This window comes from Carlito syrichta, unplaced genomic scaffold (genome assembly GCF_000164805.1).
Source record: "Carlito syrichta isolate Samal-C Ts95f unplaced genomic scaffold, Tarsius_syrichta-2.0.1 Scaffold287711, whole genome shotgun sequence".
In the NCBI taxonomy this organism is placed as follows: domain Eukaryota; kingdom Metazoa; phylum Chordata; class Mammalia; order Primates; family Tarsiidae; genus Carlito; species Carlito syrichta.
The window spans coordinates 275,863-302,096 of NW_007231807.1; the positions used below are offsets into that span (position 1 = coordinate 275,863).

At 34.5% G+C, this 26,234-nt stretch overlaps 1 protein-coding gene across 2 annotated transcripts in view; it reads right to left on the bottom strand.

Moving 5' to 3' along the window:
- Positions 1 to 26,234, bottom strand: part of MYCBP2 (MYC binding protein 2, E3 ubiquitin protein ligase) — a 183,012-nt gene that overhangs the window by 153,882 nt on the left and 2,896 nt on the right. For both annotated transcript variants that reach the window (XM_021709917.1, XM_021709915.1), the window contains exons 2-12: positions 23,139 to 23,343; positions 22,377 to 22,530; positions 16,252 to 16,424; positions 14,744 to 14,869; positions 14,527 to 14,654; positions 9,997 to 10,088; positions 7,948 to 8,082; positions 6,512 to 6,595; positions 4,880 to 4,976; positions 1,636 to 1,828; positions 870 to 1,144 (exon numbers count right to left, since the gene is read on the bottom strand). In XM_021709917.1, coding sequence (XP_021565592.1) covers positions 870 to 1,144; positions 1,636 to 1,828; positions 4,880 to 4,976; positions 6,512 to 6,595; positions 7,948 to 8,082; positions 9,997 to 10,088; positions 14,527 to 14,654; positions 14,744 to 14,869; positions 16,252 to 16,424; positions 22,377 to 22,530; positions 23,139 to 23,343 — 1,662 coding nt within the window. The remainder of the gene's footprint in view (positions 1 to 869; positions 1,145 to 1,635; positions 1,829 to 4,879; positions 4,977 to 6,511; positions 6,596 to 7,947; positions 8,083 to 9,996; positions 10,089 to 14,526; positions 14,655 to 14,743; positions 14,870 to 16,251; positions 16,425 to 22,376; positions 22,531 to 23,138; positions 23,344 to 26,234) is intronic.

Genomic DNA, 26,234 nt, shown 5'->3' on the forward strand with positions numbered 1-26,234 from the left:
TTCTGGACCACGGGACCTCACCCAGGAGTTTCTCCCCCAATAAACACTTGGTTTATACCAGCCCTTTGTCCTGTGCCTCTTTCGGTATCTCCAGACGTTACCAGAACCACATTAAGATACCACCTAACCCCAGTAAGAATGGCCATCATTAATAAAACAAACAACAACAGATGCTGGAGAGGATGCTGAGAAAAAGAACACTTTTACACTGCTAATGGGAATACAAATTAGTGCAACCTCTTTGGAAAATATTGTGGCTAATGGGAATACAAACTAGTGCAACCTCTTTGGAAAACATTTCTAACAGAACTAGAATTGACCTTCCTTCCATGATCCAGCAATCTCCCTACTGGGAATATACCCAGAGGAACTCAATTCATTCTACAAAAAAGATACACATGCATGTTTATTGCAGCACCATTCACAATAGCAAAAACATGGACCCAACCATGCTGTCCATCAAAACTGGACTGGATTAAAAAATGTGGTACATATACTCAATGGAATATTAGGCAGCCATAAGGAAGGACAAACATATGAACTTCACAGCAACTTTGATAGATTTAGAGACCATAATACTCAGTGATCTATCACAGAAACAAAGAACTGAGTACCACATGTTCTCACTTATAAGTGGACCCTGAACATTTACCATAATACCATAAGAAAAGGATTGGCAGTAGTGGGATACTACCAGGATTGGTTGGGGGGTAGTCCACACCAATAAGGGTAACTGATCTCAAACCAGGCAAAGTGGGGACCAAAGGGAGGCCCAAACTTTACCTGTACGATGACCACTCATATAACGAATTCTGAATTGTACCCTACATCTTTAAAATTAAATTAAATTAAAATTTTTTTTAAATTACCTGATCCAAACAATTCAGTAGATCACAAAGGCAAGCCCACTGTAAGGCAGGAGTTGGGTAGAAAGAATGAAAACAGGCAGTAAAAGTATTATGGCATTCCTGAAGGACAGCTTCCAGGAGACTCAAGGGTTGACTAAGATATCCTTGAGGATCATTATCCAACTTCACCATGCAGTGATCAACTCCTTCTGATAAAATTTTCCTTAACAAAGTTCTGGTTTTTCCAATACACTCTGCTAACTTGCTAGTTTCTTCTACAACTGCTTTTCCTGTAGCTTTGAAGAAAAAAAGCAGATTGCTAATTAAGTAAAATACTAAATATGCATGCAAACAATCAATATAATTCAATAATTTCCTATACAGCCCCAAATCACAAGTACTCATATCCTATAAATGAAACAACTTAGAGATTAAATGTAGTTCCAAATTATTTCTTTAATCTAAATGGAAAAAAAAATCTGGTTTTCAGCATTTAAGTCCAAATCAGTTGTTCAAAATATTTCTATTAGACAGAATTTGTTTAAAATAACTTTATTCGAGAATTTAATTTTAGCCTACCATAACTTTCTGTCATCAGAATGACTGATATGTGATCTATTTTATTCTTTGTAAGCAAATACACAAGCATTATAGCAATCTAATTTTCTCTTCTCATTTTAGAAGCAATTTAGGGCAGTTGGGGATCTTAAACTCTTGGTTATCTCTATAAATCTTCTCAAAGTCTCAAATGTTTTCTCTCTAAAGATATGTAAAAAATGAATCATACCTGACACTGGGTAAATTTCACAGGTATAGACACGTAATAACCTCAGACAACATGTTCCCACAAAGCGCAGTCTCTCTAAATCCAGAAGAGTAGCTGTGAACTGGAATCCTTTTAATCCTCTAAGTTCTTCCACTCCTAAAACTAAGGTGGTCCAGCTCCAGTGAAGAATACTCAACAATGACTCAAAACATTCCTAATCCAGAATATGAGAAAACAGACAACAATTAGTTCAAATGACACCTTAGTTGAATCAGATGGAAAAACAATGGCATACAATTTCAAAACATCATCTCAAACTTTTTTTTTTTGAGTTGGGGTCTCACAGCTCACCGCAACCGCAGCCTCAACCCCCTGGGCTTAAGCAATCCTTCTGCCTCAACCTCCCAAGCAGCTGGAACTACAGGCACACAGTACAACACCTAGCTATTTTTAAAAATTTTTTGTAGAAATGAGGTCGTGCTATGAGGACCAGGGTGGCTTTGAACTCCTAAGCTCAAGTAATCCTTTTGCCTCAGCCTCCCAGAGTACTGAGATTACAGGTGGAAGTCGCAAAGGCTGGTCACATTTTCTTAAAACTTTTTACTGAGTTTTGTTAGCTCAAATAATATATACCTTTGCAATTCACTTATTAAATTACCATTAAGAGTATCTTTGTTACAAAAAAGGTAAAGTAGTTTAACATTTACTAGTCTATGTGCTTTATCATATAAATCAGGGAAAAAATGTAAAACACTTATTTAAAAAATACATGTTTACTTGAAAGGACTAAAAAGTTACTGTAGTAAAAAATAAAATAAGTGTTTTAGTATTAGATAGTATTAAATAACTTATTTTGCATCTACATATTAAAATTTATAATACAAACTCTAGTCAATTCTTGATAAACAAATTGACAAGATAAAAATTGACTATAGGCCAGGCACAGTGGCCTGCAATCCCAGCACTTTGGGAGGCCGAGGCAAGAAAATTGCCTGAGTCCACCAGCTCGAGACCACCTTGGGCAACATGGCGAGACTTTGTCTCTATAATAAATAAGAAAAAAGTAGCCAGGCATGGTGGCACGCACCTGTAGTTCCAGCTAATTAGAAGGCTGAGATGGGAGGATCACCTAAGCTCAGTGAGTCGGGGCTGTGGTGGCTGTGAGCATGCCACTGCACTGCAGCCTAGGCAACAGAGTGAGACTCTGACTCAAAAAACAAAACAAAATGAAACAAAACAAAAATTGACTGAAAATACTAAAACATCCTCATTTGATTTTTTTTAAAATTCTAGAATATGAATGTAGGGTGAAGGACTTTTTTTTTACAGTTCTGGCTGGTCTGCAGATTTTATTACACTTACATGATGTCAGATACTACATGAATCTCAAAGCAGAGTACTTATTCCCTCATTCCCACCAAATCCCAAACTTTTCAAAAATGAGGGTTCATAGTTTAACTTTTATGACTAAGTTTCTTACATAAAAACTATAATACCTAAGGGCCACAAGAACCACTTAGACACAAACACAAAAAGCAAAGGTATAACCAAGCACAGAAAAATGAGATCACTGAGGAAGACACAAGAGAATCAAAGATTCTTATCTGGATAAAAGATGCCAAACTCATCTTAATACTAAAAGAATGCAAAGGTACCAAGAAGCTGAAGTTCTTGTGGTCTCTTATTCAAAGCATACTCTCTGTACACTGCTATGGTTCTTTGGGAAGGACAATTTGACAAGACACAGAAAAATTTAAATAGCCACATATCCAGTAGAAATATGCACATTAAGTACAGAAGTAGTCAAAACACAGGTGAGTGGATAACCATGAAGCAAAATGTTACAGTAAAAAACAATCAACAAACTGGTTCTTTGATAGGAATAGGTTGATAAATTAGAATAAAACTATTCTTGGGATGCTATGAAAACAGAAAAGATTGAGAAAAAGCCTAATATATTGACAGGGAAAATGTCCATGGTGCATATTTTGAAATTTTTAAAAGGAAGATGAAAACTTTAAATATCAGCCTGGGGAATGAGACCGTCTCTTCAAAAAAAAGCTATGTGCAGTGGTGTGTACCTGTAGTCCTAGCTACTCAAGAGGCTGAGGTGGGAGGACCTTAACTTAAAGACTAGCCTGGGCAACGTAGTGAGAGCTCATTACTGCAAAAAATAGAAAAATTAGCCAGGTGTGGCGTTGCATGACTATAGTCCCAGCTACTGGGGAGGCTAAGACAGGGAGCTTGAGCCCAGAAGTTTGAGGCTGCACTGGCATATGATAGTACCACTGTACTTCAGCCTGGGCAACAGAGATCCTGTTTCAAAAACAAAAGAAAAAAAAAAATTCTATAACTATTATAACAAACAGGAATGTTGCATACCACATTGTATATATAATACATACTAATAAACTTGTTTGCATATAACAATGGTCTGCAAGGATATATACCAAAATGTAAGTAGTAAGTATATATGGTAATCACAGGGGAATGGAGAAAAATTTTGTAGTTTTATCCCTACTGTACACCATTCTTACCAGGAAAAAGGTATTAACTTTGTGGCTTAAAATAAATAAATAAATAAGAAAAAAAATCATTCTTCCTATGCATTTTACCAGCTTGAAAGACTACCAACAACATAAATCACATTCATATAGTGACAATTAAAAAAGTATTTTCATCTTTTATCTCATTAGAAACTCATAATAATGCTATGATGAAATCCTCAATTTATAAATGAAAGAGCAAGAACTTAACTTAGACTTTCTAAGCAGATATACGATGATCTTTCACGTATATTATGTTGACTTTCCGCTCTGCCCTGGTAACCCCAATAGCAATGTGCTTCTTAAAATGCAAACAGGGATAGCAAGTAGTTCAACAAGTTCCCAGTTAGGTACACAACTTTTCTACTTAGATCCTTGAGTACTAAAGTAATCCTTTTTAGGGCCAGCACCATCACGAACTTTTCCTTCAGTCATTTTCTATGTCCTTTAGCATAGCCACCCATATATGACTTATTAGAAAAGTTATTTCAGAAACAACAAGGCCAATTCATCTGAGCATGTTAAAATCAATTTATCTCCATTTTTCCATTATTTGAAGTACACATTATCTATGTTCCAGGATACAAATGCTAAGATCAAACTAAATCTGAGTTTATAAAAGCTATGCTGGAATAAACTTTGAAAAGCAACTGAATTCTAAATATCAAAGTGAAACTGAGCACTGAAAAGAAAAACTAAAGTATTTTATAATGGCCTACCACTGAGACAGTTCTTGCAAAAGATCTCTTTAAAATGTGCACAGGTTCACTGGTTTGCTGTTTGCCTTTGGAAGCACTGCCATCACTGGTTGGAAGTCTAAAGCAGACGACATGCACAAAGTTATGTTAGAAAGTCCAGTGACATTTTTTCTTTCTAAAATTTCCATTTTGTAAAGCAAAAAAAATTATAGATTTAAATTTTAGCCAGGTAAAATGACAATATGGGGCTGTTTGAAACATTTTTCAATGCTAAACTAAGATTTTAGAATATGAGCATTTCCTTTAAATTTTACCTTCACAAGATTGAGTAGTAGAGACTTTTTCCTCTTATTAGAGAACATATGTAACTTATGTTCTTTAGTAATGCTACTACTAAATGCTACTATTAAAAAGTTATTCAACCAATAGTGCCCAGGAGTAGCCCATGCAACTTGTTATGCTTATAAAGCTACATACTATAAGTAATAGTTAAATAGATTGCATATTGCATAAAAAATGAACAAACAAAAATCACTTCTTAGAAAAAATGAGGTTCATTACATACCAATTCCTTAAGTGATTACCAGAAAAAGACAGGGAGACAGAGAATCACTGTTCTAGAGTATTTCCTTAGAAACTTAGAATGTTTCCTTAAAACAGTTTTTACGGCTGGGATCGGTGGCGCAGTCTGTAATCCCAGCACTTTCGGAGACTGAGGCGAGTGGATTGCCTGAGCCCGCGGGTTCAAGACCAGCCCAGGCAACTTGGCAAGACCTCATCTCTACAATATATCAAAAATGAGCCAGGCATGGTAGTGCACGCCTGCAGTTCCAGCTACTTGGAAGGATCACTGGAGTCCTGCAGGTCAATGCTGGCATGGCCGTGTATGCCACTGCACTCCAGCCTGGGCAACAGAGTGAGACTCTAACTCAAAAAAAAAAAAAAACAGTTTTTACTACATAAAGTTAAGGATGATAATATTTTTTAGTAAGGGTTCATATCCATTTTAATTCCTTATTCTAAAACTATTGCAGTAGTCTAAAAATAAATAGACATACACACAGGTATATTCCTCCATACATGTGTGAGTTACTGTGAATTGAAGTTCTTACATAGTGTTCGAAATACAATAAATATTATCATATGAGTAAGTCATTGTTTGATATTTCAATTAAAAAGTGGAAATTTATTAACAGTAAAAGACATTCCATTCTATCACAAGATCAACATATTACTGCAGCATATCAATCAGATCAAGTCCTTCCCCCATTTCATTTCTCTAACACAAACTGTATTAATTTGTAACATTCTGAAACTGGTAAGAAAATCAATAAACAGATTATAAAAACAAGTTATTAAAATACTGTTACTGGCATAATACAAGTAACCAGAATCATTAGGCAAAGTTTAAAATTAAGTCTGATGTAGAAAATGCTCCAAAACATATAAAACATTAAATGTTTTTGTTAAATAAACTGATATATACTATTATATAAGTTCTACACATTTCAAATTTATATTTCTACTTGTGTATTATAATTTGCTGAATGCTTCAAATGATTCTTCCCTGTTAAGTTGTATATTCTGTAGTGATTTTACCTCACTGTAGCAAAATAATACACCATATGAATTAACCATACATATGCTATATACCTGTATAATAACTGAGGTATCTGACCAGCATTAACATCTGTACCGTTATTTGATTTCTTTGAACTCTTAAACTGGAAAACAACCCTGAAAAGAGGAAAAAATAACAGTAATACTAAAACATGATCTGAGATTCATTAAAGGAAATAAGGAATTTAACAAACATGTTTTCAAACCTTATGTTAATGAAAATGATTCATTTTTTAAAAAATAAATAAAAAGGTACTGCCCTGATTTTTTGTTCTAGCTCTGAACAGCTCAATGAGTAAAATGAAGGAAATGAACCTGATTGGGACTTCTAGGTGAGTAGCTGTCCTGGCCCTCCACCTCAGCTTCAGCCAGTAGTAGACTTCTAACGAATGCTTTCCATTTAACAGGCAGCACATGATCTGCTCAACTAGATGCATGATAAACTTGAGCCTCAAAGTGCCATAACACACCAAGTTTGAATGAACAGTATATGAAAAATCATACAGTCTAAAGTCAAAGCAGTCTCCTCAGTCTAGCATACAATTTTAGAGTAAGTTGAAAGGGATACCATACAATAGATCTAATTTTTCTACAGCAGTTCCCTTGAACATTCAGCAACATGTAATTCACCTCATAAATCAGTCTGTTCCTTTTCTGGTCAGCTCTATTATGAATTGAATCAAATTATATATGCTATTATATAAGTTCTACCCATTTCAAATACTTTATAGTCAAGAGTAATAAAGAATAAACCAAATTTCTCTTACAAATGATAGTCCTTTCAATTATATAAATCAGAGTAATCAAGTATTAAAAAAATGTTAGATTTCAAGCCAATAGATTCCAGATCTGGATTTAGTTCTATTATACAGTAACCATATGACTTTAAGCAACCCATTTTACCTTTTTATTTCTCTAACTCCTTGAGTAGAAAATGGGCTAATAACAAAGTTACTGAGGGCATAAAATCAGATAATACATATGAAAGTGTTTTACAAACTGAAAAGGAATCTATAAATGAAAGTTATTTTTAAACAGTAAATTTTTCCCTACATTTTATTGAAATAATACTATCTTATATGCTGAAGCTTTGCAACTTACTGTTTACAAATGTAGTTTTACACCATCAAACTGAATAGCAAGTATCTACATTTTTATGGCCCCAAACTCCTCACCATCCTTGTTACATTTCTCTACATAATTTCTAATTTGGTAGTAAAGCTGTTAAACAATACCTAGAAATATCTACAAATGCCATCTTATATGAGCAAAGTACAATAGTCTTATTACCTCCCTGTTCTGCATAGACCTTAACTTGCCATGAGATTACATGGCTCTAAATTTTATCAGTTATATTATGCTCTAGTCTTCCTAAGTTTTTTATCCATCAAAGGTCCTCTGAACTTTCACACAATATTTCACTAACAAAAATTAGAGATGCTTATATAATACTGGAACATTTTGCTTACCCATCATCCGTGGTAATAGATGCTTGCCCATGAGATCCACAGTCACTACTAGGTCCTGACACTCGGGCCCATGCTACATACCACCATCCAGCTTGCAGGAGAACTGGCTCATCAAACATCATTGCATATTTTTCTCTGAGAAAAATTAGTGAGTCAAAAACAGTACCTTTGTACTTTCAGTTAATTCTATTGTAAGATTCTTATCAAACAACATTAAAAATCTTCTATTTTTAAAACTTGGAACAAGAACACAAATAAGCATTATTTGTGCTATGGTGGACAGAATTACATTTCTTCCTTCTCTTGAATTTCGTTTTGTTTTGTTTTTTTTGAGTTGGAGGCTCACTCCGTCTGGAGTGTGATGGCATGCTCCTGGCCACTGCAGCCTCGACCTGCTGGACTCCAGTCATCCTTCCACCTCAGCTTTCCAAGTAGCTGGAACTACTGGTATGCGCTACCACAACTCGGCTAATTTTTGATTTATTGTAGAGACGAGGTCTTGCCAAGTCGCCTGGGTGGGTCTCAAACCCGCAGGCTCAGGCAATCTACTCGCCTCGGCCTCCCAAGGTGCTGGGATTACAGGCTGAGCCACCGAGCCCAGCTCTTGAATTCTATAACATGCTTAAATGTTACAAAACTTTCATACTAAAATAAGACAAAATGTTTTAAATTAATATAAACTAAAACATGAAAATAGTACTTGAAAATAAAAATTTAAACCTTAGTTTTAAAGCTCATTTATTCAACTAAAGAGATGTGAGAGGCAGCATGTTAAGAAATAGCTCTGAAGTCAGGCAGGTGGGTTCTAGGCCTGGCTTAGTGATTTGCTAGCTAGGTGACACTGGGCAAGTTACTATATCCTCTCTGTACCTCAGTTTCTTCATCTGAAAATTGGGGTGAAAATAATGCCTGTCTCATAGGGTTGTTCTAAGCACTAGGTTAATTCTGATAAAGTGCTTAGACCTGCCACAGAGTAACTACCCCAAGAAAGTATTAACTTAGGAGGAGAGAAAAAGTATGCATATAAATAAGGGCATCTGCCAAAGGATACAGGCAAGTTACAAATTCTAGGTAAGAGTGAAAGAAGCATATTGGTTGTAGTTGGGATTGAGAGAAGAATAAAGGGCATTTAAGGAAGGACAGAATGTGATAAAAAGATCTGATGTGTAACTACAAGACAGGCCAGAAAATGGCAAGGTGTCCTCTTTTCTTAATGTATTAAGACATGTAGAAAAGTAGAAGGTAGAAAGTCGTGACAGATTACAGAATTCTTTAACTCTCCTAATGCCTTAGGTGTCTGGACTTTGTTAATTAATAGGCAAATTTTTTAAAAACTAGATGATTTGTTAAAAATGAAACTATACTATTTTTTGACTCATAATTTTATGCTCAAAAATAAATGGTAAATGAAAATGGGATCTTAAGGCTTTGTTGAAAATTAATTAACTTATCAAGTCACTTTCCTGAAGCTTTTCATTTAAATAAAACATTAAAAGTTAGTGAAAAATACTTTGTGAAAATAAAGTGATAAAATGGCCAAAATTTTCTTTAGATTTACTCTAACAAAATCTTAAGATATCACATTGTGAAAAGTGATACATTGCTTAATATGTAACTTAATTTTTCAAGCATCTTCTATTCACAGAAATACTTAAAATTTCCTTTTTAAGCCAGGCTCGGTGGCTCAGCCTATAATCCCACACTTTGGGAGGCTGAGGTGAGTAGATTGCCTGAGCCCGCGGGTTCGAGACCCGCCTGGGCAACTTGGTGAGACCTCATCTCTACAATAAATCAAAAAATTAGCCGGGCGTATAGCGCATGCCTGTAGTTCCAGCTACTTGGAAGGCTGAAGCAGAAGGATCGCCAGAGCCCAGCAGGCCGATGCTGCAGTGGCCGGAAGCAGCCACTGCACTCCAGTCTGGGTGACAGAGTGAGACTCCAACTCAAAAAAAAAAAAAATTTCCTTTTTAAGTTATGTTTATTCACTCACAATGAATTTTTAATTTTACATATGCAAGGATTACACTGAATAATGAGCAAATCATTTACCTGGCAGCACAGTCATAAGCCAGAACATCAGTCTCTGCAAGAAGGTCTCCATCTGTTTCATGATCTCCACCATCGGGACCCAACTCAAACAGCTAGGGAAGGAAAAAATCATATTTTTCCCAATTATTTAGTTATATAAATCTGCTGAATACTGTGTTTATAATTTTGTTTTTGTCCTATATATGCTGGACTATATACCAAATGTATATAGCAAAAAAATCAGAGTATCTGCTTTTTTAATGTTTACTACTAAGTGAAATACACAAACATATATATGTAAATTTACAAACAAATACTGTACAATGTCTTATGGTCTATATTAATCTCAGTATTCCTAAATTACATATTTATCTGCTTATATCAAATACTCTAAATAGCTCTATCCAAGAAGTTTTGTACCTTTAAAAACATCTGAAGGCGGTAGGATAATTCAACAGAAGCATTTAATCTAAGAGAGTTTCTAAATAAGGTAGAATCTTACTTCAATACTTATTAGCTATGAAGTCCTGGGAACTAGTTTCCTCATTCATATAAGCAGGGAAGGGGGTTGGATACAAATAGGTCTCACCTCACACTTGTGAAAATTAAGTGAATTGATACTTGTAGAACACTTAGAAAAATACCTAGGAAAAAAGACTAGAAAAATATTAACCAGAGAAAGAGAGGAATAGAAGATAAGGACCCTTAAAAACAATAGATTTTTAAACTCTGAAATTTTCATTTATATGCTAATAACTTGGAAATCTGCCTCCTGTGCAGATTTTATTTTCAACAGTCACTGATTAGGTGACCAGCTCTAAATGGATTAATCTCTCCTTCCTCTTCCCTTCCTTGTTCTGATTACTGGCACTTTCATTTACCTAGTCGCTTAGATAAAAAAATCTAGAATAACCTTTTTTCTGTATTTCTCTTCCATCACTATATTCTACTGCTGGTACCAAAGCTTGTCAATTCAACCATATTCCCTGCTGCTGGCTAGAATACTTCAATAACAACTAATTAATCTTATCTCCATTCTCTCCTTGCTTTAACTAATATTCCACAAAGTTGAGGATTTGTGCTTGCATTTCATGAAAATTTGATCAAAATACTTAATCTAAAATTATTCGCTGGTTTCTCTCCTCTGAAGCATGATGTAAATGTCCTTAATAATTTGCCCCTAACCTGACTCTGCTGCTTATATTTGAACACATACTGGGCATACAAGGGTAAATGATAGAAACCAAAAACTGGGGGCTGCTGGAAGTAAGTTTGTGGTAGGGAGTAGCACAGTTTTTTTTTTTAGTTTTAAATAGGCTCACCAAGGAGTAAAGACCTGAAGGTGATAAGAAAGTGAGCTACACAAGTGTGTGAAGTGAAGTGAATTATAGTTACAAGAAATAGCAACTACAAAAGTCTTGAGATTTCACTGTGCCTGGCATGTCTGCAAAACAATAAGCAGGCAAGTGTGGCCAAATTAGGGTAAAGCAACTATTATAATAAAAGGTCAGAGAGGTGAAGACAATCAGCTTTGATGGGGAATTTTATTCGAATATAGGAATACATTACAGGACTCTGAACAGAGGAATGATAGTCTGTTGTACATTTTAATAGAATCAATGAGAAGGGAATGAATGGGGTGAAAGTTGGGAGGCTCCTGTAATAATCCAAGTGAGAATGGCTATGGCATGGACCAATATGGTACCAGCAGCAGGTTTCAGAAGAGTTTAGATTCTAGATTTATTTCTAAAGTGGAGCCAACAACATTTGCTGCTGAAGTGGATGTAGGATGTTAAAGAAAGAGAGGAATCAAGACCGACCCCAAGATTTTTAGCCTGAGTAACCAGAAGGAGGGGGTTAACTCCATCCTGAGTCTCTTAACTAGGATGGGAAAGAATGTTGAAGAGCAGGTTTAGAGAGATCATCAGAACAAATGTTTTGAGCATGCTTACCTCCAAAATGCCTATTGCACATTCAAGTGAAGACACAGAGTAGAAGTTGTTTATATGGGTTTAAGGGTCAGCGAAGTCTATAAGTTCGTAAGTCATCCAAGAAAAAATATGTAAAGCCATGAGGCTGGGTGTAGGCCACTATGGTGGATAAGTATACTTTTAAAAAAGGTATCCAAAAATGAGTTCTGGGCACTCCAACATCTAGAGGTCAGAAAGAAGATGAGCAACCAACAAGAAACTGGAGCAGTCAGTGGGAAATAAGGAAAATGAGGTAAGGTATCTTGAAAACAAAGTAAAGAAATTATTTTAAAAGAGAGTAAAGTTGGATTAAATTCAGTTTACTGGTTAAGGAAGATAAGAATTAAGATTGACCTCCAAATTTAGCAATATAAAAGTTATCAATGTCCTTGACAAGAGTAATTTCAGTGGTTGGGGCAAAAACATGATTAAAGAAGGTTCAAGAAAGAATGGGAAGAGAGAAGAATATGTACAGAAACAAACTAAATGGCTAGTCTAAGACAAATAGTTTTGACTAGGGCAATGACGGTAGAAAAAAGAGATGAAAAACGTCTATCAAGAAAAATGACTAGTTTTTAGCTTATTTAATAAGCATCACTAGGTGGTACTATTCATGAGAGGTATCACTGGAAGAGGGTTAGGTCTTGGGGGAAGAGCATGAATTCAATTGAACTCTAATGACTGACAACTAATAAGTTTTAAAAACATTTATATGGAAATGCATCAATGAAGTCTGAGGTTAAGATATACAATGTAGGCATCATGATATGCTGATGGCTATTAAAACTTTTGGCTTAAAAGAAAATGCCTATAAGAAAATATGGAGTGAAGAAAGAGAACCTAGGGTTGGATCTAGAGGAACTCCAACATTCAGTGGCCAGCTGGAAGAGAATGAACCAAAGATAGGTCCTTAGTCCATTCACTGAATCACTGAGGTAAGATCATTTCTAGAAGATGGGAGGAGTGAGGTGGGATTTGACGTTGAAAAGAAAATAGGTCCAATATAAAAACGACATATATGGAAAGCTTCTAAACTTCTATATCAAAACTCCCACTATGTTAGTAACTATTATAAAAAACTAAAAACAAAAAATACCTCTCAGAGTCAAGAAAAAACTCCTCCAGTGAACTTGTTAGACATTTTCAGTAATAACTTCATAACATATTGAGCTCGCCTCTCTATCAAGGATGAATCAAGACACCTTAAAATAACCATTTTGAAGCAACTCCACTGAAATGAGCCAAAGACTAAAACAACTGTTTTCCTCATTATCAAAATAAATGTGCTACAGGTATCCTAAATCATGATTCTGTCTCTATAACCCACATAACTATAGAAGCTTTCAATTTTTGCTTTATTCATTCCTGTATTATCTGCATTTTTAAGCATATATATTCCAAATATAACCAGAACAAGGAACTATTTCTTATGTTTGTCAGTTCTGGTTGGACCCTGATGGGGAATTCCCCCAGAAATCTTCATTATAAGGGAGTCATAGTGTATTAATATAACTTTAAGATATTATTGAGAAAACTTAAAACAAAACAAAACAAAAACCTCCTGAAATGACAACATTTAACTGAGAAGCCTGCTATTGAAATTTAAAGTTTTCTCTTTCACTTGAAGCACAAGATCAGGTAAATTGAGAAGTAGAACATTCAAGCTATTAGTGAATTTTCAAAGGATGGGATAATTGCTGGCATCTGTCAGAGATGAATGGGTATAGTAAACGAACAACTCCTGATTACTTTTAGTTTGCCTACCAGATGGAATCTTCCCCCTAATACTCTTTCACTTCATCCCTGGTGCCCACTATAATGTCTGTTTACATAATATTTAGCACTAAAAATGTTAAAAAAAAAATTTTGGCTACAATAAAATGTCCCTAAATAGTTGTGCCTCCTGACATAAAAATGGCTATAAATTAGTAGCCACATAAAAAGGCGCTGGTGTTGCTATACCACTAAGAAGCTCAGTACAAAGGACTGAGATACGGCTTTTTATCAGTCTTAAAAAATTACTTTTCATTTCCTCCCTTTTTACTGAACTTTTGTTTTTTAAAGAGTTACTGGTTTAGTACTACTGTATTAGATTTTTAGCAATGTTTCCTCTACCCCTTTTTATTTTATTTTATTTTATTTTCTTGAGTTGGAGTCTCACTCTGTGACCCAGGCTAGAGTGCAGTGGCACATACACAACCACCCCAGCGTCGACCTGCTGGGCTCCGGTGATCATTCTGACTTAGCCTTCCAAGTAGTTGGAACTACAGGCGCACACGACCATGCCTGACAAATTTTTTTTTTTTTTTTGCTTATTATAGAGACGAGGTCTCACCAAGTTGCCCGGGCGGGTCTTGAACCCATGGGCTGAGGCAATCTACTCACCTTGGCCTCCCAAAGTGCTGGAATTATAGGCTGAGCCACCAAGCCCGGCCTCTAGCACTTTTTAAAAGGAAGCATTTACAGAAACCAAAATATAAATCAAGTTTTTAAAAAATGGAGTGTTAAGTAATAACATAATAAACTAAGTCAAAACCAACAACTTCAAACAAAAAGGGACGACTGTGTCAATGATCCTTACCTTAATTTTAGCAGTATATTCTCCTCTACCTCCAAAAAGACCAAGACCACCAAGTAATATATCGGTGTCGGCGCTAAAACGTATGGCTTCCACCGAATGGGCAGAGTAACCCCAACCCCCTCCATGACCTAAAAGATATAAATAATAATCTATCTTTTAAAATATCCATGTATATTTCAGTTATAAGACAGTATTTCCGAAACCTAAGTATACATACTTTCAAACCTGTTTACTACACTGTAATCTTCTTTGGAATAAACTTTCATAACTGCTTGAGTTTCCTCCTCTGTACTTGCAACACCCATTTTTAAATCCTGCATAGCTGCCAAGGTATCAAGACAACCTAAAACAAACAAACAAAATTAAAATTCTACAGCACTGATGATATTAAAAGCTATGGGGGATAAATTTAAAATAAGTAAATAAACTCTGAATGTACTTAACAAATTTATTCCTAGTTTTAAATGTAATTTCATGGAAGAATATTTACAACCAATAAAATCTCTCCTCAGTGTAGATAATTATCATATTTAAACATACGCTATATGACAATGTTTTGCACAAAACCATATCTCTGAAAAGTTAGAATCACTTAACCTTTGAGTCTTTACAAGGTTCTTCCTTTTATGAAACTCTGAATTATTTTAGTTTGATTCTTTTTTTTTTTTAAAGATGTGGGATACAATTCAGGATTAGGTATACAAGTGGACATCATACAGGTAAAGTTTGGGCCCCTCTTTGGTCCCTACTTTGCCCGGTTTGAGACCAGGTACCCTTATTGATGCTGTGTCCCTACCCCCACCCCGGCAGTATCCCGCTACTGACAATCCCTTTCTTACAGTATTATGGTAAATGTTCAGAGTCCGCTTATGAGTGAGAACATATGGAACTCTGTTCTTTGCTTCTGTGAAACATCCCTGAGTATGATAGACTCTAAATTCATCCAAGTTGTTACGAAGTCCATATGTTTGTCCTTCTTTCTGGCTGCATAATATTCTTAACGTACTAATTGAGGAAGACACATTAGCCCCCATAAGCTTCATCAATGCTAGTTTTGAATGTTTACAATAGGCTACCAAATGAAATTTGAGAAAAATTAAACAAGGGATTATATTTATAACCTAGTAATTATATTCAGGAATATGATTTCACAATTGCAAACTCTAGATAAACATGAATGAGTATTTCAAGGATCATTTTTAAAAGCAACAAAACATGTAGTTTTGTGGATATAAAATTTTCAGCAACAGTTGCAAAAGTGCTAATTCTCAGAGTCATTAAATAGGAGTGATGTTGTGGAAATCTGTGTTAAGTAAGAAGAGACAAAAGAAGAATATAAAGTTTATACAATATGTATAGAATTTGTTATTGACATAAATTTAAGATTATGATGATACATTTTAATATTTGATAAACATCTCTAAAAGCTTTCATTTTCACAAAAGCAAAAACATTTTTAATAATCTATCTATTGGGAAAATTATATTTAGGACTGCTTTATTTTTGGGCATACATAAATCTTTTGTGGTGTTAGAAAAGTTCTCACATATTTTCTGTAGGGAATGTTGCTTTCTTAGAGGATTTAGCACACTCTACACCTTTAATATTAGTATTGTTTAACAAACTTGACAAAATAACATACAAATTTAAATACGCTAAAATAACCCAACCCTCAGCACAGCACACATTAATGCAAATTAACTGAACATAAAATAGCAATTCTACCTAGAATGTGCAAAGCCGCATGAGATCGGGTGGTAAGAGCTGGTGACCCTGTTGGCAGGGCAAGCTCAGGACTTAGAATACTGCATCTGGACTGCATGTCTGCTCCCGAGGGAAGTCTGGCATCAGCAACCACTGCATTGTAACACCAGAGTTCTCTGGTATTTGGTCGAAACCTTTGAAGAAAAAAAATTACAGCACCTCAACATAAAGTTGTTTTAAAATATTCTTAAAAGATAACTACTGATACTAAAGAATAAATAATACAGTCAGCTTAAAGAGGATAAACTTATCTAAGCTAAACTTATTTTTAAAACTTTATCACTATAAGTGAAATAACTTTAACAAAACAGTAATGTAGATTACAATATTTCATAAATAATACAGCTACTAATTGTATATCTAATTTTGATACATATATATAAAAATGAAGCTTTTGTATAATTAAAAATGCGTATAGACAAGGGACTAACTGAAAGAAAACATGTTTAAAGACAAGGGACTAACTGAAAGAAAACATGTGAAATGTACATATGAGACAAAACTAAAATATCCGCAATGTCTAAGAACTAAAGACAATCAATACAATAGCAAAAATGGGCAAAGGAGATGGAATGCTATTTTCAGAGAGGAAGTACAAATAGAATGGATGCAGATATTCGACCTTACTAATAAACAGTAAGGCACCAATAAAAACCATAAGAAACCCACAACGTCCTCTTGTCTTTATCCCACTTTTCTAACCTCTTTCATAACAAAATCTAAAAAAGCTGTCTCTACTTCCTGACCTCTTTTAGGGGTTGAGAAGGAGGGAATAGGGAGCTTTGTTTAGTGAATGTAGAGTTTTAGTCTTCTAAGACAAGAAAGTCTTGAAGCTCTATTGCACAATAACATAAATATACTTAATACTACTGACTATACACTTTTAAAATGATTAAGATGGTAAATTTTATGGGTTTTTTTAAAACCACAATTTAAAAAAAATTCTAAGCACTTAAGATAGTACTTGGTAAAAAATAAATTATATGGTAGTCGCTTCTTTTGTTATTGTCTCTTAATCTTTAGTGTTCTACAGATTCACTACAGCATCTACTGATGGTTGACAATGGAAACATATAGTTTCTAGTGTCATGGAATCAAATCTTTTTTGGTTGTGAAAAATTCTTCATCATTATCTTTTCAAATATTCTATCTCCTCTATTATTTCTAATCTCTCTCGTTCTGGAATTCTAATCTCTAATATTTTCCTTATTGACTATCAATTTGAGTTTCCCATTATAATCCTCAATCTCTTAACTTTCATATTTTCATATTCTTGTTTCTCTGTGTTATTCTGGGTACTGTCGCTAGAAGTATCTTCTGGTTATTCTCTCACCTATTCAGATCTCCTGATTTATTCATCCATTTGTTTAAAAAATGACTTTTCCTTTACAAAAAGCTGTCCCATTGTTTTTCAAGTACACCTCATAATTTTATCTCATTTTGGGTCACTTCTTTGCTCATTTTCGTGATTTCTAATTTTTCTTCTCAAACAGCTTGTACATAATTTATACTGCTTCTGACCACCCCAAATTCTAAAATTATCTTGCTGCTTATTCTGTTGAGTTTCATTAATAGTGATATTCCTTTCATGTTAAGTAATCCACAGAATTTAAGCTTTTGTTTAATGAATCTTACGTCTTTAAAAATCTGTGAGCCTAAATAAAGGGACTTTTCTCTAAAGATGATTTTCATTTGTCTTCTGCTGGAGACAAAGTTCCCACTTCAGCACCATTCAGAGCCAGAAGCTTAATCTGAGAGTTGCAGAAATAGTTTATAATTCCCTCACCTTAGAGCAGGCATAATGCTTGTGCTCCAGATTGCAAGGCTGATATCAGTATTTACCCTCAGTGCAATCATGTGTTTCACATATGCTGACTGTTTACTACTCAAAGGTCACCTCATGGAGATGTTGCTTCTATTTTTATGTTGGTTTAGGGGACAGGGACAGTACATTAGTGAGTTCTTGGGTAAGTGACAAGCAATGTATAAAATACAAAGTTTAAGTATAAGGTTCTTTGAAGTATCTATGTCTTCTGCTCACTTTGGCACCACATATACTAAAATTGGAACAATGTAGAGATTAGCATGGCTCCTTCACAAGGATGACATGCAAATTCATAAAGCATTCTTTTAAAAAAATTTTTTAAACAAAGTATCTAGTTCACCAAACAGCCAGAATTGGAAATCCCCACTCAGTCTTCAAGCCATATAAATCTAGTTTGTACATATAATGCTTCAGTAAAATTATTCTTCCCAAAGGTACTCCTAAGTAGTTGTAAAATCCAATGGAAGTTTTTATCATCACCTTGTCAACCCCTCAGCAGTGTCTAACACAACTGAACAACTCCTCTTCTTGGCTCACTCCCCTTTCCTACTTCCACATCAGCAACTCCTACTGGATTCCTCTTGAAGTTCATTGGCTACTGCTCCCCTGTCTCCTAACTAGTTCCTCCTCCCTTTCTGACATCTAAAGTTCAGAAGTTCACAGAGCTCCATTCTCAGGACTCTCAATCTACATTCTCTGTCTAGATTATCTCATTCAATACCACAGAGTTTTAGGTACCACCTACAAATGAAAAAGTGTCAAATTTATATCCCCAATCTAGACTAGTTCTTTGAGCCTGACTCATTTGTCTAATTGCCTACTTAGTATCTTCAATTAGCTCCCAAACTTACCATGTCAAAAACAAAAGTCTTGACAAAAAATTTTCTCTCTGTCTTTCATGGCTCAGTTAATGCCACCAATGTCTACTCAAATATCAAAGCCAGGCCTTTGGGAATCATCCCTGACTACTTTCTTTCCTTAATCTCCCAATACAAATAAGACTTGTTGGTTCTGCTCCAAAATATATACTGCTAACTACTTTTCTCCATCTTCGCCACTACAACCCGCGTTCAAGTCATCATCTTTCCCTTGTACTACTGCATGAGCCTCTACCTTGCTTCCTTCCAATCCATTTTCCACATTAAGTATAATCATTTCATGCCACTTCTCAATTCAAATTCCTACAAAGTCTGCCTATTTTGGACAAAATTCAAACCTTAATCTAGCCTATGAAGTTCAACATGTCCTGGTCCTGCCTGCCCTCTGATTTTATTTCATACCACTCACTCACTATGCGTTAGCCACATTGGTTTTTTTTCAAATACCTAAAACACTGCCAAGCTCTTGCTTATAACAGAACATTTGGGCCTACGAAGCTCTCTCTACCCAGAAAAGGTTTCTGACTCTTCCAATGCTGATTATTTCTCATACTTCAAGATCTTAATTTATATTGTTTGTTTCCATTATAGGGAAAAGAGGTTATTACTATTATTCTCAATCACAGCAGCTTCTTTTTCCTTAAAGTACTGAGCAAGATCTGTAAATATTTATTCACCTTCATACAGTCTCCATCTCTGCTAAAAAACAAAAAAGACTTTCATAGGGCAAAGACATTATCTTATCCTACCCTATAATATACACTTAATAAACATTAAATGATAAAACAAAATAGCAAAAATTGAAAACAATAGTACTGTGTACTGATGCTGATAGTATAAAAATATGTATACTCATATGTACTTAGAGAACTGAGGGGTAATTTAACAGTATACATGAACAATCTATCTTTTTTCTGTTATCTTTTGACTCATAACTCCACTTCTTAAAAGTTATCTGACAGAAATACTCTCACATGTGTATAAAACTATGTATGGATACGTATGTGTGTTTACTGTGACAGCATGGGAAACAGTTATACCACAATATTAAAAAAAGATCTAAAATTCCCACTGATGGGCAGTTAAGTATATTTGGTACTCAGATGATAGAATTCTATACAATTTTAATAATGAGGCCGTTCTTTAAACATTGACTTAGAAAGGGTACCAAATTATTTTTCAGGAAAAGTCTAACTTTTAGAATAAGCGAATTTTTATTTACATATAAAGCACAATACCTGCATTTTAAACAGTGTCAAACAATACAAACCAAACTTAGTACTTGTAATCCATAGAGAAGATCAGTGACATTTGGCATGAGGCAGAAAAAGATGCTTTTTCCTGTATGTATTTTTAATTTATGTATTATTTGTGTAAATTTTTAAGTGGGAAATAAAGCCACTATTCTTAACACTTATCTGCTCTTTACAGATATTAAATTTCCAATTGTTCTAGGACAAGTCAGTTCCTAAAGAATATAAAAAGAAGCAGATGCAGGCAAGAAGGAAAGTCAAAGCAAGTTAATACTGAATTCGTAATGCCTATGATAGCAGTAAGATGCATATACCCTACAGAAAAACACAAAGAACACAAAACAGACAGAAGTCAAGATAATGGAAAGAAATTCTGATACTGGTTTAAAGAAAAATACCTCCCCGCCGTTTTACCAAAACACCTTTGAATCTTTGTTTTGAAACATTGATTATGGTGATGGTAAAGTATATGAAACCACCAAAGTGAAAAATAAAGGTTTAACTAGCTGGATATCATACTTCAGAGTTCCCCAGGGAAATGGCTCTAACTCAAGTACGTTTGTACTGCTAGAACTTAAAGGGCTTTTTTTTATTGTTAACTTAGTGAATATATTTAGAAACAAATTCCATACTGCCAATTTTTATTTTTTAATGCAAATTTTACTTCATTTAAAAATAAAACATAAAGACGACCAAAAAACTTTTAAAAATCGACTTACATCCAAGTCCAAACCAGAGCCTACCCTTCAGTAATTTAGTCTCTTGTATACTAACTTCTAATCAGTAAATAACTAGAGACAAGTCTATCTTTACACCTACTCTCATCTCTATCCCCTCCTGAGGCCACATTAACTTTGGTTGTTAGTATCTCATGTCTTCATAAGAATGACCACAAAAGACCACTCACTCATCATGTCTTGTGACTTAATCTACTTTGTACAAAGCTGCCAAGGAGATCTAAAAGCACCACTCAATCCAATTCTGGCCTCTAGACCTTCTCACAAAATGCCCAAATAAGACAGAAAGCTGGTCAGCAACCTGGGAAGCACTACAATTTCCTCACTCTGAATGCAGGCCTCATGATTAATGTCTGTTTGGAACAAAGAAAAAAATGATTAAGGAGTTGGTAAGACATTTGAGATAATCTGTCCTACTGCTACCAAGTAGCCTCTTAGGACTTGGCTGGCTGGTGGAAACGCAAGCAGGCATGGGTAGTAGAAGGATAAAAGTCTCCTCCCTCTCCTCACTCATGCCACCTCAACATTTCAACTTACGGGAATCTCTCCTACTCAGGTAAGCCACAAGGAAAAAGAAAAAGTGCTCAGCCCTGTGATGAGCCACTCTGATAATGGTTGAATACCTCTTCTACTAGTATCCAAAGCTAAAAACATTGGGAAGAGTAACTTTTTTTCTTTCTTAATTATGTATATAAAGCACTAGAATACATTTTAAACAAATACAATATAATTTGTTTCTTGAACTTCTTGTATGCCTTTATCTATCTCTACATTTTTATAATTTCCAGAGTTTACATAACCCTAAACACTTCTCTGCCAATATGGGTAATGTTAAGTACAAAAGAACCTAAAGGGAAGGCTCTATTAACATTTTTATCCTGAATTGTCTTTGGCATAATTTCTTCTATATAGTTGGTGATAATTAGATATTTACAGGAGCAAGAAGCAGAATGAATTCTATGCAACATACACAGAACTGCTGAAAGACTAAAAACAATTAATTATAGAACTCCTGAAAGTAAAACTAATAATATGATGAGAGTAGCAAACACTTCTCTATCACCTACTATGTGCTTCAGTATTATTATTATCCCCATTTTATAAATGAGAAAATTAAGGCACACAAGACTCAAAGTCCCTTCTCCAAGGTGACACAGAAAGCAAACTGCAGAGCTGGAATAAACCTAGGCAGTGTGGCTCAAAATGTATGCTCTTAACCACTAAGCTATATTGTAAAGGTCCTTGTGAATCACTACAATAGAAGTGCAGTTACTTGTTAAACAGGAACATATTCATGTGCAAAAACTCTGCCTGCACACGAATTTTATATTACTGTAAGAATATAATCTGATCAAAACTTATTTACTACTCTATTTTATAAACAGATGCTTACCTCCAAATTACATCATACACAGGATCAAGACACACACCAAATCCTTGTAGATCCTCTTGTTCTGAGTCATTAAAAGTTTTACAACTCCCATCCACTTTATTTATCAGAAGACATTTAAATGGAGGAGGTTCTGATATAGAAGCAGGTACCAAGCCTTGGAGAAAAAAAATTTTTTTTAATATACATCATCTTTTTATATCCCCTGAAACCCACAAAGTAATTATTAATATCTCTATTTCCCAGATGAAGAGGCTGAAACTTAAGGAAAATATCTAAAAAATCTGTAAGTGGGAGAATCAGGACTAAAACCTCAAGATATCTAAATTCATAACACATCCTTCTAATCTCTATGCTATACCACTGTGTTATAAAATTATCCACGGGTTGATATCTTGGTCTTAATGAAACATCAAAGTTTGATTTATATAGCCTCCCATAAAATTAATTGCTATCATTTATTTAACAAGAAACAATGTAGAAAAATCTCTCACTTCAATACAGGTTTTATCCTACTACTATTTAGCTCATATTTACACTACTGTTTAACTTATAAATACTCTAATCTGGTTTCTACATCTCCTAATTATTCCACTCTTCCAGAATACAGACACATGTAAACACAGATACTAGGAAGCTTCATTTAAGTTTCTTCAAACAGGAGGGGAAAAAAAGCTACTATATCTCTTTACAGGGAAAGATGAACAATTTACTATCAATCAAGACAAGAATTTGGAAGGGGCATTTGTTTATTTTTGATATTACCTATTATATGTTTACTGGCAAAAATTTCTGATGTAGCAAGTACATGAGAATTAATAAGTGCTTCATCAATTCGTAAGAAAGTTTGGTCCCCGCTTGCGCCTATCCAAGTAGCTTTTCTTCCATACTTTGATCCGATGTTAGGCATAGGAGCTGGCTTTGCATTCCAATATGGCACATCCAAAATCGGTCTGCCCAGTTGCCCTTTCTAAAAGATTAAATAGACCCTATTAACAATACTGCTGTATAAACAAATCCATAGTTATAAAGGTAAAAAGACAGTAGTAGATAAAAATAGTTCTGTGAGACTTTATTCTTCAACAATTGTTAGTTTGTTTTTTAAGTAAATAAAATACATGTGAAATTTAGACTGAGCATTTATAAAGTAATAAAATAATTTCTATTATTTCTGGGAAGTCTTTCATTCCAATAAAGCACAAAGTACACTATTTTTAAAAATATTTAAGTAATTCCCATATAAGAAATCTCCCCAAAATACTGTCTTTATCTACAATTCAATGAAAAGTATAATAAATATACAATATGTTAAAAAGTTAGTATTACAAAAAGTGTGTAACAAAAATCACTGTGATGATACCAAAAAAAATCACTATTTAGGCTCTCAAAATCTGAGAATATTTGGGTAAAAGACCAAAATAAAAAATACTGAAGCTGTGAATACAATTTTAAAAATACATAATGTAGCTTTTACATGATATGTTAATGAGTTATTTCATTTATGTTTTAATATAAACAGCACAAGTAAGGTAAGATGCCTAAAGTAAATAACTGCTAGCCACTGAGAAAGTATGGCTGCCTATGAGTACCTGGTTAAGTAAGAGTTTAATTTTTAAAGTACTAGAAAGTTTTTCACTACTAAACTAGTGTCTGAAAAAGAATAAAAGAATGCTGATATTGAATCAGGAGCTCTCTCTCCTGATAGCATTCTGGAACATGGAACCTGGGAGCACTCCAAACACTCTACTCAAGTTTTCATCCAACTACTAGGCTTACTGAGTTCTCCATTCTTTCAACATTACAGAAAGAAAAGACAGTCACAAACTGCAGAAGCAACTAAACTTCAACCTTTGGGCAAAACCAGGGAAAGGGAACCTGGCAAACACATGATACATAAGTAGCCAAAACATTCAATATTTATTCTCACCCTCTTTTCAATGCCTAGAATTATGTTTTGACAAGTTTAAAAAAAAAACAAAAAAGAGCATAAACAGTGAACAAAGCACATCATATTCAGTGATATGTTCTACTTTTGGAGGAAATAGAAATTAGTTATATTTTGCATTGAGTTTTGAAATCAATATGTATTCCTTTACTACCAACCAATTAATGTGAAGAAAAGCAGTGCAAAAATATGATACATACCTGGACAGCCCAGCAGGGTCTCAGATTGTGGTCATAAATAAGTCACATGTAAATTACCAAAAGTTCAAAACTAAGACTTCTGGGGCTGGAGGACAATAATGATTGTCTGCTATCAAATCTTTCTACTCACATAACCCGCTCAAAAGACACAAAACCAACATGCAGAGCAAATAAATTTACAACTGACTCAAACCCTCAGCAGTATTAGAGACAACAAAAATCATGATCTCTCTTAAATGTAAACAGAAGAGGAAACCAAATTCTAAGAGTCCTCTCTACATACCTGCCACTGACCTCAGGGTGTGGAGAGCATGGAAGAGGAAGCCCTTAAGATGGTGAACAGAGGAGTGTGGAGGACTTAGAAAAAACAAAGGTCAAAGTATCTCTCAAAAGAGAAAGTCCAACCCTTAACACCAAAATACTAAATATGGGCCAGGACATGAAGGTTCACAGCACCAGCTACAGGAAAGAGATGTGAAAGTAAGGATCATTTCTTACCCATCAGACTGGCACAAATTAAAAGGTATGACAACGTACTCTGTTGGCAAATCTGTGGAGAAAGAGGAGTCTCACACACTGATGGTGTGAATGCACAATAGAGAGGAAATTTCTAACATCTCAGGAAACTACATTGGCATTAACCTTCAACCCATCAACATTACATCTCAGAATTTATCTCAAAGACACACCTCTAATAATATTCATTACTATCTTGCTAAATATTGGAAAGTACTTTAACATTCAAGCATAAAAAGCTGAGTGAATAAACTACAGTATATATACAGAATGGAGTACTAGTTCTTCAAAAAAAATGAAGAGCTCTGTGAACTGATATGAAATAATTTCTAAGAGATATACTAAAGTGAAAAGAGCAAAGTGCAAAAGAGCATATACAGAATATTAACTTCTAAAAAACAAAGAGGAATCATATATACGTATATATGTGCATCTGTGTGTGTGTGTATATATATATATACACACACACACATATAAAAACGTGTCACTTAAAAACGGGGATATGTTCTGAGAAATATGTCATTAGGCGATTCTGTCACTGTGTGAATATTGACATGTACTAAAAAAACAGCTTACTACACACCTAGGCTACATAGTGCAACCTATTGCTCCTATGTTACAAACCTGTATAGTATGTTACTGCACTGAATAATGTAGGCAATTATAATACAATGTAACTATGTGTATATCTAAACATATCTAAATATAGAAAAGGTATAGTAAAAATACTTATAGGATCACCATCATATAGCCGTTGACCACAACACCATTATATAACATATGACTGTATACGTTTACACACACACAATCAGTTACTACTGAATTATAAAAGCGTACATTATTCAATTGCCTATATATACATATCTCGTGTGTGTGTATGTGTGTTTGTGTGTGTTTACTTATTTATACTCACAAGAAGGAAAAACAGGAAGAAAATATTTCATTACCTATAAGTATAGACTGACGTGGGTGCAGAAGCAGGGATGCTAAGGATATGTGAGGAAGTAATATCTATCTGAGTATACAATTTTTGTATAACAACTTTTAGAAACTTGTTAATGTTCCATATATTCAAAAATAAAACGTAATCAAAGGATGTGGGGAGAAGAGACTTAAACTGAAAACAAACTGAAACAAATGAGCCCCACTCTACTCCAAAGGAAACCCACTGAAAGGGCATAAGAGAAAGAATCCAGGTGA